Source organism: Myxocyprinus asiaticus, chromosome 46, assembly GCF_019703515.2.
Source record: "Myxocyprinus asiaticus isolate MX2 ecotype Aquarium Trade chromosome 46, UBuf_Myxa_2, whole genome shotgun sequence".
Classification (NCBI taxonomy): Eukaryota; Metazoa; Chordata; class Actinopteri; order Cypriniformes; family Catostomidae; genus Myxocyprinus; species Myxocyprinus asiaticus.
The window spans coordinates 21691744-21707435 of NC_059389.1; the positions used below are offsets into that span (position 1 = coordinate 21691744).

Sequence of the window (15692 nt, forward strand, 5' to 3'; positions counted from 1 at the left end):
TGCAGTCTAGTCCCTGTTGCAATTGCAGCTGCAGCACTTTTACCACACTGAGCAGGGCGCTAAGTGCTTACGCTGGTGGTTTTTTTTTTTTTTTGGCGAATGCAACGAGTGGAGTGCTCCTACTCGCAGCAGACTGCAGCCAAAATATGTGTCACTGCTGGTTGTTTTTTTAGTTGGGACCTATAAAGGCCAAATTAACATGCTAATGGAATAGCATGTAATTGATTACGATGCTAACCAAGACGCTAACTTGTGAGCAGTAGGTTAAAGAGTGTGCACTGCCGTAATAGTAGCCTAAGCAATTTCCTTTCAGAATCTGTAGAGTAAGTAATTGTTGGATTAGCGTTAAGATTAGATTTAGCATTGTTGTCATCTGCAGCTAGCTCCATGTGGATTTGTACAGCAAAACAACACCTTTGTGTGTCACTTTTTCACACAGCAGAACAGCTGAGAAAGCCTAAAAAAGGCTGCATGAAAAATATATTGTATACGTGTCCCTTTGTAATCATATCCTGAGGTTATGAATGTAGCAACGTGCAGGCACAATTTAAAGGTACAAATTCTGTCCTCATTTATTCACCTTCATGATGTCTTGAATAGAAAAAAAAGGTGCGTTTTTGAAGAATGTCCTAGTCACTCTTTTCCATGTAACGGAAGCTGTCAAACTCCAAATTACAAAAAAGCACCACAAATATAATCCATACAACTTGTGTGCTATATTCAAAGTCATCTGAAGCCATTCAATAGCTTTGTGTGAGGCTACATTTAAGTTGCCATAACTAAAAATCTTGCCCAAATCTTGCACTTGCCCAATGCTGTTTGATGTAATTCAGTTCAAACCTGATGCGATGTATATAATTACAAAATGTTTGATTTGAGGGTAACAGCAGAGGGCAATATGTGAAATGACTTTTTTTTTTTTTTTTTTTATGTTTTTTGTATGATTTTTGTATACTTTGTCACACCATTGAGGTACTGGTGGGGCTCGGGCCTGGCTCAAGTCAGTTTTTCCAATTATAACTTCAAGTATGTTTACTGATTATATACTGTTATGAATATTGCCTATGATGCATAAAAAAATTCTATTGCAACAAATGTCTAAAAAGGGAGCAAGCAATTTCGTGTTCATGTTGGTACTGGCTAGGTCGGATCACAATCTCAGATCGGGTTTGGGCTTCAACTTAATTCCCGTGAAGACCTCTAAAAGTCATACAGGTTTGGAACGACATGAATATGAGTAAATAAAAACCACATTTTTATTTTTGGGCAAACTATTCCTTTTGAGCAAAGATAACCAATTACCAAGAAAGGCCAATAATATATTTTGTTCACATTGAAACGGGATGAATGAATAAGCATTGGAAAAATGGTAATGTCTTTCACACTTATCCTAAAAAAAAAACATTGAAAGCCTCGCAGGGATTACCGAAGTGCAGCGAAGGATAGCAATATCAATTTATGTCTTATTATAATTTCTGCTCCCGTGCCTTTAATATTGACTTTCAAGGTGAAACGAAAAAAATGAATGGAGTGATTGAATGGAGATGAGAGGCGGAGAGCTGATATCAGCAAAAAGGAGAGCAAGGAGAATGTTGGAAAGATGAAAAGATGGATGGAGAGAAAGATTGAAAGAGAGAGAGAGAGGGTCTTGCTTGACCAAAACTCTATGATGCATTTCACAGTGCTGCATTTCTCCATTGCCCTCTCTCTTTCTCTCTTTCTGCCATGCATTTTTCTGCAACCTATGCACTAACAACTGATTCATGCTCTACGTGAGCGAGAGAGAGAGAGTGGCTCTCGCCAACACAGATGATAGCAGGAGTGGGCACTCTGCCAAACGCTCTGACTTCAAACACTCCAATTTTATAACCCAGACCAATAACACAGATAACACATGCACATGCATAAATAAAAATCAAAGTGTCATAAAAACAATGCTTCAAATGCTTCAGTCTGGACTGCTGTAGCACAATATCATGTTTTCATGCACTGATGCAGGTATTATGCAATTTTTGCAACTGAGCTACTAAATGGTCTGTAAACTACACTGTAAATAATGGTAACCTGAAATATATCGCAACAGTGCCCATCCACTTTATCAGCCATCTTGGATCCAGGAGTATTTTTCCCATTCATTTATTCAATAGGGATTTCATAAAAATCTTCTTTAAAGAGTTCCAAGCCATGAACCAAACCAACCAGCTCCGAGGTAAATCACGGCATTACAAACTTTGAAAAAAGCAAAAAAGTTTATGAAAATCGGACAAAAAGACAAAAGGTACATGACTGTGTACATACTTAACGTCTTAAATGAAGGAATGAACTACATTCATATGAATCATTGCAAATGATGTAATTGATTTTAAAACTATTTATAATATAAAATATTGTATTAAAGTTGTTGTAAATATATTGCATAAACAATATATATTGATTTTATTGTTAAATATTTAGATATTTACAAATATATAATTAGTTTGAGAGTGTAGGGAGAGCAACTCGATTGCGTCATTCACAATATGTCAGGGGAGTGGGCGGTCACTGCAGAGCTTTTTGGCGCACTTTGTTGGCTGCGATTCTCTGATTGGTGGATCTTTTCTCTTCAGGATTATGGGTGGTGTAGTTCTTCAACAGGAAATCTGCTATTAAACATTATTTCTAAAAAATGAAGTTGAAATAATGCAGACTAATTCAACCGAGGCACATACAATTGTTAACAAACTTGGAGGTCACGGTAGGCCTGTCTTTAAAGGTTTGAAAGTTACTGTTAAAAATTTATTCGCTTATGGAGAAAATTAACAGGATTTCTACTTGATTTTACTTCAACTGGTTTGATCACAGTATTTTATGATTTTGTAAAGTAACAAACATCTAAATTACATATTCGGAACAGGATAATAAAACATAATGAATTTGGGTGACAATATTGCCAATTTTTATCATTTATAACCACTATTGTTTGAAGTATGTATGTACAGTGTTTGGTGTAATTCCGATTACAAAGTAATTTTTTACACCAGACTATAATTAAAAAAATAAAAAATAATGTTATGCATTACATTTTAATTTTTTTAATCAGATTACAGTTACTGACTTTCAATTAATTTAATTATTTTTAAGTACATTACTAAGGATACACATATTTCTAAAATAATATTATTTATGTTGAATTCATTTAAAACATAAATTATGTTATTATGTACATCTGTTTGCGTTTCGGTGACTGCTGAAGGTTGTGTGCCCTGAACAAGTCTTTGAACAAAGAGGATCTATAGTCATTACCCAACACTGGTACTATATCATATACAGTACATACAAAGTGCTCTTTTACTGTATACGTTTCTATTGTCTCATTAGTGACTTTCTAAGTCTATCACTGTTCTATTGCTATTAAAATGCACTGTGAGTTGCACTCTTATTGTTGTTTATTTGTTCTAAATCCCTAACCCTGAGTATAAAACTTCAGCACATAATTCTCATGCTACAGACATGAATGATACCCCAAATAGATGAGCTTATTGAGCAAAGGTGTGCTATTACTTTTCCAAGCGATCAAAAAATTATTCTGGCGGACAATAAAAAAACAATTGACTTCAAGTCATATTTTGAGACCAGAATATCATACAGACTTGGGGCTGGGTCTTTTGACTTGGGCCAGTACGCAAACAACTAGCAACCACCCATAACACCCCAGCAACCACCCACAATACTTTTGCATTGTGACGAGTTATGGAAGAACCACTCGCATTTTCTTCCAAAAATATAATCTAGTTTGTTTATATATATTTATTAGCATGAGTGTTAAACCCCCTATACCCTCTGCAGTGGGTGATTCTCTATGTGTCTTCCTTATATCCCTCTGTGAGAACAAAGAGCAAGTGGCAGAAGAAGAAAGGTCTTCACTCAAGTGTTGCTGCGGCATCATCACTCACTGTGTGCCGGAACGTTACTCTCATCAGCTGCGTTTGGCATTCGGCTGCAGTCAGCAAGTTTCTCCAGTCTGTGTACGTGTACTGTATGTGTATGTATGTGTTCTGTTAAGGGAGAAATATGTAGAGTATTAAAGTCCAGGGGCCTGGACAGTGGAACCTGCTTATTTCACTGAGATGTCTTGGAGAGGTGAGATGTTTTAAGCACAGGCAGAGCAGCTGAGTTTTAAAGGGCTTTAATGAACCGGTGCTAACTCACTTCACTAAGGCTGACAGCCTTTGTGGACGAAGCTTTGTTGAAATGCACATTTGCTCAGTCATTTGGCACTGAACTAGCCCTGCCTCCTTTAGCTTGTTAAATGTTCAGGAGTGGAACTATATGTATATACTCTCTCTCTCTCTCTCTCTCTCTCTCTCTCTCTCTCTCTCCCTCCCTATATATATATATATATATATATATATATATATATATATATATATATATATATATATATATATATATATATATATATATATGTGTGTGTGTGTGTGTGTGTGTGTGTGTGTGTGTGTGTATTTAATATATAATATATTTTTTCCTTTTGACAATATTGAATAATTTTTTTAATATATATGTATTAGCTCTGAAATATCTTAAATTATTAATGAAATTTTTTTCAATCAGATTAACCCAACAGCCATTGTTGCCAAGCAGATTCAGTGTTTAATGTAAGAACTCAATCAATAAAGATCTAGTTTAGAAAGAATTATATTTAATTATATTCATTTATATGCACCAATATAGCAATACATAATAATACACAACAACACTGACCTACATCTACAGTATATTCTACTAAATGTATCTATGTGAAAAATGTGGAGACTTCAGTGAACATTTCTGAGCAATGATGCAAAGATTTGTTGAATGCGTGTTTTCAGTTCAATAAAATGGACAGTGGCCTGGATGCAGCATCATTCAGACGCAATAGATTTTAGATACAGATGTCATGTAAAAATTCACAATTCACAGTCAGGCATGATTCATTTAATCCATGAGAAAAAGTGTTCAATAACAGGCTGGTTACTGAGATTAAGCGAGTAGTCGGCTGGTCATGTGATTCTAACATGGCTGCCCCCAGGAGGGGACCTCTCCATGTAGAATAAAAAAAAAAAAACTTTTTTTATTAGGTTACTGATGTGCCTGGGGTCTTTATCTCTTGTGAGTGATCATGATTTTACACATATGATCAAAATTGCAATTAATTTCTTAGGGAGTACATGAGGAAAGAAACCTTTAAGGATGTTTTTCAAAACCTACAAGTGACTTAAACAACAGGATGTTAACATACACGCTGCTAGAAATTATCTTAGTTTATAGTTTTTATTTGCTTAGTAAACTTAAGATAATGCATTACATACTCATATTTATCATTTGTATCTGTTTTGGTTCAGTTAGTCATGTGTAACATTAAAATGTTTGTGTTGGACATTAATGATACTTAATGTCTACATAGACCCCAAAAAGGCAGCATTCAAGCACGTGGCCTTATTTCGATATAATAATAATAAGACATCCATGATTAGTTTGTTGTGTGAGTGTGTGTGTGAATGGGTGAATGAGACACAGTGTAAAGCTGCTTTGGAACCGCTAAGGTTAAAAAAGGCGCTATATAAGTGCAGACCATTTACCATTACCATTTACCATGATTAACTATGCAATTACCTAGTTTTATACTATTTGAGTGATGGCCATTTCCTTCTATTACTTTCTAACCAACTGATTTGAAAGAAATCGCAAACTCATCTGGGAATATTGTGGAAAATTAATAACTACATTGCATGTTGAGATTATGTAAATCTGACAATGAGCAGCTCTCCTGGTAATCATTGTAAACTGTGCTTCAAATACAAACTACGCTTTAAAAACTCCCCCAAAAATGGGTGTGGTGCTCATGTATCCATATAGTTTAAGCCATATAGTCTATTTCTAAAATAGACTGGTTCTATTTAGACTGAATGAACCATGGAGCATTTGTATTACGGACTGCTATTAAAACAACAACAATTGAACCATACAGGAACTCAAACAAGTGTCTGGATTTTTTTACACTGTGGCATCTCATGGAAATCCCACTCAGAGCTCATTAGAATAATAATCATGTTAGAGTGTGTTTTCCCAGAGGAGGCAAGGCAATTTGTGAGACACATCCTGGCAAATTCAAATCCCAGGTGTTTCCTAGACAAACAGAACACACGCCGGCGCATCCCAGAACTGGATCGGATTCACCAGGGTGTTGCATTAAGTATGACCCTATGAAGTATCTATGAGGCATTCAGACAGTGTGCACAAGGCGAACATGACAGCCTCTTGCAACATTCACGGGGCCTCATGGTAGGAAATGTAATTTTAGAAGGAATATTAGATGTTGAGATTTGTTGGAAGGGAGTTGTGCTGAATACACGGCAAGTTCACACAAAAATGAAAACTCTGATTCCTTAACCTCATCTCATGTGAAACGCATATTTTTTTGTCTTCCATAAAACACAAAGGAGATGTTTAACAGCATGTCGAAGCTGCTCTTTTCCATACTTTAGAAGTGAATGTGGACCGAGGCTGTCGAGCTTCAAAAATACAAGAACAATAAGAAAAGTCCAAATGACTTGTGCGCTACATTCCAAGTTTTCTGAAGCCGTACAAAAGTTTTGTGTGAGGAACAGACTGAAATTTAAGTCATTATTCACTGAAAATCTTCCCCTCGGTCATCGCGCTAAAATCTAATTTGCATTTGTGCATAATCAAAACTCAAGACACATTGCACCAGATCGGACGATTGGGATTACTTAAAATGTGGTATGTTACACACACAAAGCTACAGCTGGCCTTCAGAAGACTAGAATATAGTGCATATACTGTTTATGGAATATATATATTTATATTAAAGCTGTTAGAATTAACACGTTAACTCGTGCAATTTTAAAAAGTTTAATGCGTACATTTTTCTTAATTGCGATTAACGCATTAACCGTTAATACAGCAAAAACACATGCTGGAAGGGCGGAACCTTTGTAATGTGTCCACCCGGAGTCATTACACTGATGTATACACCACAAACACACACAGCAATGATTCAGTGTCAATGCTAAAATGATGGTGAAAGGACCTCTTAACGCTATTTGATATACAAAACAAATGATGTACAAACATTTTTGTCTGCAAGCGCTTTTCATGTGGAGTTCAAAGCTGCGCTGGAACCGACACCCTGACGTGAATCATGAATGCGGCCTCACATTTGCTGTAGGAAAGCGGATAGCCACAGTCTGCCAGAGGATTGTGGAGGATTTAAGTTTAAGGGATTTAATGCCCATTACAATGAAAAAGCAACCTATGTGGGGACTAGTTCTTTCATTTAGTCAACCTCCCAATTAGAATTTAGGAAACATCACTGTTACTTGAATTGGTGCTATTTTAGTGCATTTCTATCTTTATACTGTGGAAGACTTTGTTTTGAAAATGTTAATAAATCCTTATATTGTTACATATTGTTTTGTTTTCTTTCCTAAGATGGAAATAAATGCATTTTGACAGGAAAATATGTATATATAGTGTCAAATTTCAGCACTCTCCAAATATGCGATTAATCGCGTTAACTACAAAATAAATTTGCGATTAATCACCATTCAAAATTGTAATCAACTGACAACACTAATTTATATATATTGATTTAAAAAATGGATTTATACAAAAATGTATTTGTCATTTTTAGAGCTGAATGTCCGCAGTCCCCATCCGCTTATCTAGGATCAAAAAGAGCAGCTTTTACATTCTTCTAAATATCTGCTTTTGCATTCCACGAAAAAGAAAAAAAATCATATGGGTTTGAAATGACATGAGGGTGAGTAAAGGATGACAGAATGTCATTTTTGGATGAACTCTTCCTTTAAAAAAACTCCTTCCACATCCGTTTACACCAGATATGTGTTTTGGGATACTTATAAATTGACTCCAGATGTGAGTTTATTAATAATTTCTGGAATAATTGAGAATAAATGGATTTATACAACTGTGCATGTTCACTCTTGCAGAAATCCCCTTGAGCACTCATGCAGACATACTGGTAAATGTGCATTTTTTTAAACAAACATACTGTACATGCACATATACACACCAATGGCATCGCTTTCAGTAAACACATTTATGTACATGCACATGGAGTCCTAACACACACCATCAAAGGGTGCAATCTAATTTGTATACACACACACAAATACACACACTCCCCACCCCCACTCCACCACACATGGAGGCATTGCTGCAGTGGATGCAGCCTTTAACTCACGTTTGAGTCCAGTAGGTCGATGCTGTCCAGGCTTTTGCTGCGGTGAATTCGGCCCTTGATTCTGCGCAGGGATGGTTTGCCATGCACCGACCCCTCCGATTCTTCCAAAAGAGAGAGTTCTGGGGTGTGGATGAAGCCGTGAACCTTGGGATAGTAACTAGAAAAAAAGAGGCACAAAGTGTGTGTTGGAATGTGGAATGAATATAATTGCCATTAAAAAGGGGGTTCCTTAGTGAAATGGAGTGAGAAGAGTAGAAAATGCTTACACTGCAGGTCCGTATTTGTCTTTGTCGTGTTTGGGGAAGACCCTAAAATTGAAGCACAAGAGAAAGATAGAGATTTTTAAATCTCAGCAGAAAAACGACAAGACAAGCAATAGGAAGAAACATGAAAAGAGACATTGTGGAGAATATTTTTGGAACATTTTATTGCACACTTGCACATATAAGTACAGGACCGAAAAAAAAAAAGGAATTTAGACAAATTTGCAAAAAGATGCATAAAGCATAAAGATGCTCACATGTGAAAACATATTCAATCGTTTAATGTGAAAGCATATGAAGAAAAATATATTTGTATATGTCTGTAATTTATTCGATGTTAAAATTCTTTGTCCTTTCCCACCTTAATATACAAAGACATCAATAAGTAAGCCATAGGTTGAATTCTACAAATGCTCTGGCTCCACGGCACTATCAGAACACTGCTCTGTTTTTTGAGCCTAACATAGCAAATTTTGTCTCATCCAATGGCATGAGTTTGGGGGTGGAACTGTTTGGCCGACCAATTGGCATGTTTGAAAACAGTCATTGACTAAATTCGAAACCACATACTACTATACTACTCTTACTATTTCTGCTGTATCTATAAACACCAGAAATAGTAAGAGTGCTATGGCTGTATGGAATTTCGAGTTTAGCCATTATTTTTGCAATTACATTTGGTGGTGCAAAAATTATACACATGCAGGACCATCAAGAATATGCCATCTAGGCCTAAATAAATTTGCATTAACCTGTAAATGCATAAAGATGCTGAAATGCAACAACATTTAAATATTCAACAGTTAAGTCTAAAAAGTATATGAAATACCATATTTTCAAGCAACAAAAATGACTTTTATCAGAAACTATTTAGCAGAGACGGGCCACTTCTATTCAAATGAGTGGGAGAAATTGGAACGCCCAATGGTCAACAGATGTAGAAAAGGAAATCCCGCCTTACAGGTAAAAGAGCCAGTCACCTTTTACATACAGACATCGCCTGTCAATCAACTCAAAAACGTTGCACATTAGCTAGACAAGCTGGAAAAATTTCGTTTTTTTGCATTCCAGTGTTCTCAGATTTTTCTGCTGATAATAAATATGTTCTTTGATCATAATCTTTGCAGATTTGTAGAATCGATGGCCACCGAGTGGACTGACTTTGCTTTTATTCAATTGTCTTCTGTTGTGTGAACTCTAAGCAATATGCTTTTTTAGTTTGGAAATACCAAGCTTTGTTACTCTTTGCAGGATTATGAGAAGCAAGAGGAACAGGGAGATATTAAAGATTAATATAACGTAAAATGGTTTCAGGGGCTTTTAAATTTATTACGCCACTTTAGCCACTGGGCTTTGCACTATTTAAACACTCGTGTATGAATAGTTCTAACCAAAAATGCTGTCGACGTGCTCGGTTTAAAAAATGAAAAAATTTGGAGATGGCTCGAGGATGGTAAAATGTGTGGACATTCCTGTGATGGTGTGAGCTGTTATATACTAAAAGTTTTACAGACTAGGGTTCCACTTGTATTCAACAAATCAATTTAATTTGAAGTCATCATGAAATGGCATTTGCAACCCATTTTACTTCCGTAATGTGATATGTTTCAGAGTGAAATTGGATTTTTTAATGAGAAAAAAATAATAAATAAATAGAACTGGACTTGATTTTATAATACTGGGAATTGATTGGATTTTTGGAAAGTCATCTCTACATGCCAGATACAACCTAGTCTAATAGAATGATCTTTACTGTAACAAAATTTTTGCAAACTGAGTGTTTCTGTGTCGCTTTCAACATTTTCCTGCAGTTCCCTGGTGAAATTAACACTAGATGCGCTTTTTATTCATAAATCATGGGTACAATGGCTGTTTATGACTTTATAAACACTTATTTCTAGCTCTATTACTCACACACTGCTATGTTATGATATCGAAACACTTTTACTCTGACACATCATTTGAAAAACGCTACATTTACACAATTATTCCAGTATAATTAACTTGCCCGGTAGCTCTCCTGATAGAGTGTTGGACTTTGGATTCAGAAGACCGACCCTTGAGGTCAGCCAAGGACGCTCTAAACGAAGTGAAAATGCCATAGAAGCGATACAAAATTACACAGTTGCTTCAATAAATGTGCTTTTCATGACGATTTGCTTTTAGGACGTTATCGGTTAGGTTTAGGCATTGGTTAAGGGTAAGGATGTCAATTTTGTTCACCTCTCAATTATCTTTTTGAACACTATTGGACACTGCTGCTGCTTAGCAAGTACAGAGACTTGCTACTGCTAGAAGATACACAGACATACTGAGTTAAAGGTGCTGTAAGTGATTTCTAACAAGACTGAGCTGATGAATCAGCCACGCCCCCTCTTTCCAAAACCCCTAACTTCAAAGATACCAAAATTAGATTTATTGAGAGCAGAAATGGTTGTTATAAACAACAGCTGCAAAATAGCACCCTCAACTGATAACTGATATTAAGAACATGGCATAAAATTGCTTTATGCCTCAATAATTCGCTGCAACTACAATACTCTGAAAACGCGCAAAATAATTGACAGGCAGAAATCATCATTGTCCGCAGTCCATGGACACATTTTGGTTTGCTGTTTACAAAGTCTACAGCTGTCACAGAGACCGGTGAGATATCTCAGGACACTTATTTCATTAATATCTTTAAGGGAGTAGGAAAAATTTTTGTATACCTTTCCATGAAAAAAATCGCTTACAGCACCTTTAAGCATATATGACATGTTGCTGCACAATTTGAAATAAATACAATTGTCATGTAGCAGATCTAGACAAATGGAGCTGGGGAGGTGGAGGGTTTCATATAAAACTCTCGCTGTGCCCTGCAGTGAAACCGACTTACTTGCAAACTGAGCAAATTTAAATGTTAGGCAAAGAGAGAATACGCAAGTTGATTGGCTACCTAATTACAAGTCAAAGGACCCATCAGTTTATAATGTCAGCCGATCGGCTTGGCATATCACATGTGAACGAGCTGATTGGCTTACGAATAACAAGTTCAAAGAACATGTTAGCTTGCGCCATTCAGAAATTCATGCCTGAACTTAGTCATTTGTTACATTTTGATGAAAGATTATAAAGACAATTTTTTTTCTTTTGAATAACATGCACCAATGAATGGTTCAAAATAACACCAGTAACATTACGTATGTTACAAGAAAGTAAACATGGTGAATTATGATTTTTTTTTACTTTAAATCTGCAAATGTTACCCTCTTAACAAGTAAAAGGAACAATGTTTTTGAAGCTAAATCCTCACTCATCAGTTGATCAACTCCATATTTGTTAATACTTTCATTCAAACACACAAAAAAGCCAGTACAGGCCAAGCTCTGATTATACTGCATAATCATGTCCTAAACATCAATATACCCTCATCATATAAAAACCATTAGTCCAACAAACCCTGTTTGTTTTGCAGCCCAGAGGCAGTAACTCTAACAAAAGTTTTTGGTGACCAAATATAAAAAATGCCATCACAGTCATGGTTGATACCACACACTCTTTATAGTTTAGTCATTTCATTCATTTTCAGTCATTAATAATTAGTGTCCCATCTGCTCTGTCTGAACCCCGAAGCATCTTCAATGCTGAACACATATGCATTATTCACAAGGAATTATATGATCTTGCCATTCACTATGGTGTAATTTCAGTACAGGAAAAGCACCGCACCAAGTGAATCTAGCATTATATAAACAACAAAACCAAGGTTGATTATATAGAAATGCAGCTTTTCTGACCCAGCAATTAATAATATGGGTATATGGTGGGTCCAATGAGGTTATCATGTCCCCATCATATATGTCATAATAAACTGAATGAAATATGAACTCACAAAACATCATATTTAAAAAAAAAATGTATCACAATTAAATGAGAATAGGGTTGAATTTTAAATCTTTTCACTACTTTGGTTTGAGTAGATGTTGCCATATTTGCTATTTCCTCAGTCAATTTCTAAAATAAAAAATGGGCAAATTATTAAAGGAATAGTTAATCCAAAAATGAAAATTCTCTCATCATTTACTCACCCTCATGTCTATGACTTTTTATTTTCTGCAGAACACAAAGATTTTTAGAAGAATATCTCAGTTATGTATGTCCATATAATGCAAGTGAATGGTGACCAAAATTTTTAAGCTCAAAAAAGCACATAAAGGCAGCATAAAAGTAATCCATATGACTCCAGTGTTTTAATCTATGTCTTCTGAAGCGATCCAATCGGTTTGGGGAGGAAACAGAGCACAAAATGGCTCCTTTTTCACTATAAATCTAGACATCAGCAGTCTCCTAAGCGATCATAAACCACTGCCGTCTTATGGGTTACTACGTTTTAGTAACATTGTTTTCTTATTTTTTATTTTTTAAATTCTCGTCTATACTCGAAATGTTTCAAACAAAACATGTTTACTTGGGAATATTGGTTAAAGTGGTAATAAATGTAGATTACTAATTTTTTTTTGTAATCCAAACAGGTTTCTTAATGACATCATCCTCCAGAAGGTGACATCATTTTTTGGTGGGAAATCAGCAGGGGAAAGATCAGTAAGTAACGGAAGCACCTCTAAAAAATTTAAAATTAACAAAAATTGACATCTTCATGTAAACTAACTCTCAGTGTCTCACTTTGAAATGGCTAACTTTAGTGCTTGGGCTAGACCAGAGCATATTTCTGAAAGTCAGGGACACCCTTTATAGAAATACTTCTTTAAATTATATCTATATATATATATATATATATATATATATATATATATATATATATATATATATATATATTATAAAAAAGCATAATCATGTTTTTAAATGTTAACAGGAATAACAGGAATGACCTTGGTTTACAAAAAAGGACCAGAAAAGCCCGTACACATATTTGCATGGGTGTTTGAGTGAGAAAAAGTTTGAGTGTATAACAGCTAAAGTCCCTATATTTTTGTACATTTTAGTTAACAATATGCACCTTGAAATGATTCTGTGATAAAGGAAAGTCCTGACTCCATTGGGGAGTGATTATGTAATACCACAGGAGCACATGGTTTACAGTAGCTGTAGGATGTAAGACAGTCCCTGTTCAGTAGGAAAGGTAATTTGAAAGCCTTGTAACATCACCATTCCCTTATTGATATCAGGGCACACTGTGTTTGTGAGAGGATTTGTTTGAAAACCCCTGCAAAACGAAATTCAATAAGGCAAATCTTCTGTTTGAATGCGCTGACTGGGGCACCAATGAAACAGAGACTTCATTTCCATTGTAAGTGGTGGATTATGGAAGCCTTCTGGGCTACAATTACTGATTTCTAAGAATTCCATAAAATAAGCAAGAATTTAAGAAGCATCTGCAATGTCTCTGCCAGATTGTAACTTAGAGTGTTAAATGGAAACGGTAAAGGCTCTACATCTGCCATTATGCACTATTTCATACAGTATATTTCTTCTATTTTATTGTGTATTTTATTGTGTTGTAAATTGTGTTTTTTTTTTTACTTCTATTTCTACTCCTTCTATATATATATATATATAATTTTATCATAAACTGTGGGGAGAAAAGTCATACCAAGAATTTCACTACAGTGAATAAAATACTTCACAAATTAAAAATACTTCATTAAATTGGACTATTTAGTCTTTAAATTTGGAACTTGATGGATGCAAACCAAAAGATTCATAACAAATAAATTATACTGTATGTCTGGCATCAGTACAAAAACAACAGGAAAACTGTCTACCAGCTGACATATTTGTACCTCAGCATAGTATATACCATCATACTGCTCAGCCCTACCCAAGTGTGTTTTCAAAATGACAATTGAGATTAAAAGTAGCATATGGCAATCGGTAGGAATGATGCTGGTGCATGCAGTTTAGTGTCGGGATAATTTTGCTGTCCAAAACAAAGTGGTAAGTGGATGCTTAATGCTGTTACAGTCCAAACAAACCCAGGTCAATAGAAAGGTTTCGACACACATAGAAACACTCAAACAATAATTATTTGGCATTGGTTTAAAACATTTGAAATGGGCTTTCTATTTACTATAATACTATTTAAATCTCAGTTACCACACTGTTGTTGGACACTTTCACTCATGGATAAAACTGATCATGGCTGACTATGAAAAGTGAATTTTTACATTGCCCTCTGTAACTGAAAACTATTGCATTTGAATGATGCTACATCCACGCCACTAGGTGTCAATGTAATAAAAAACAAAAACTTACTGAGTGCACCTTTAACCACCAGCTAGCAAAAGTGCATGTTAGCTATAGGTAATCCTGCTAAAAAAAAAGCTTCTTACCAGCCTAGCTAGCAATCTCACATGCTAGCATGCTAATTTTCACTTTTTTATCTATATGTACTTTAATGTACACCCTGCTGGGAAAAATAACACCATCTTAAACCAGCCTAGCTAGCAATACCACATGCTAGTATGCTAAAAATGCAGTGGTTGGTCTTATCAGCAATGACGATGAAATGGCCTACAGGGATGAGGTCCGGCACCTGGAGGAGTGGTGTCCCAATAACAATCTGGCCCTCAATACCCAAAAAACCAAGGAAATTATTGTAGACTTCAGACGGACCAAGAAGAGTCTTGCACACACCACTATTCACATAAATGGAGAAGAGGTGGAACACATGACTAGCTTTAAGTTCTTAGGAGTTCATATCTCCGATGATCTGAACTGGAGCATTAACTCCACTGACCACCGGGTCAAGAAGGCACAACAGCGCCTTGTTTTCCTGAGGAGACTGAGGAAGGCTCGCCTGTCTTCACAGATACTGGTGAACTGTTAGTGTTTGTACCACAGAGCAATCTTACAAACTGCATCTCAGTGTGGCACGGCAACTGCTCAGTAGCTGACAAAAAGTCTCTCCAGCGAGTGGTGAAAACTGCTCAACACATCATCGGTGCCTAGCTCCCAACAATTACAGAAATCTACAATAAATGTTGCCTGCAGAGGGTAAGAGGCATCCTCAAGGATCCATCTCATCCCAATCATGGACTGTTTAACCTCTTCCCTTCAGGGAGACGCTACAGGAGCCTGTACTATAGCACCAGTCAGCTAAGGAATAGCTTCCTTCCCTCTGCTGTTGCCCTTCTGAACTCTGAGCTAATGTGTTAACTTACCCCCAACACATTCTTCAC

The 15692-nt window shown here is 35.9% G+C and overlaps 1 protein-coding gene across 10 annotated transcripts in view; it reads right to left on the minus strand.

The window, feature by feature from the left end:
- Positions 1–15692, minus strand: part of LOC127435738 (tight junction protein ZO-1-like) — a 155868-nt gene that overhangs the window by 129533 nt on the left and 10643 nt on the right. For all 10 annotated transcript variants that reach the window (XM_051689382.1, XM_051689376.1, XM_051689381.1 and 7 more), the window contains exons 2-3: positions 8515–8556; positions 8249–8405 (exon numbers count right to left, since the gene is read on the minus strand). In XM_051689382.1, the coding sequence (XP_051545342.1) occupies positions 8249–8405; positions 8515–8556 (199 nt within the window). The remainder of the gene's footprint in view (positions 1–8248; positions 8406–8514; positions 8557–15692) is intronic.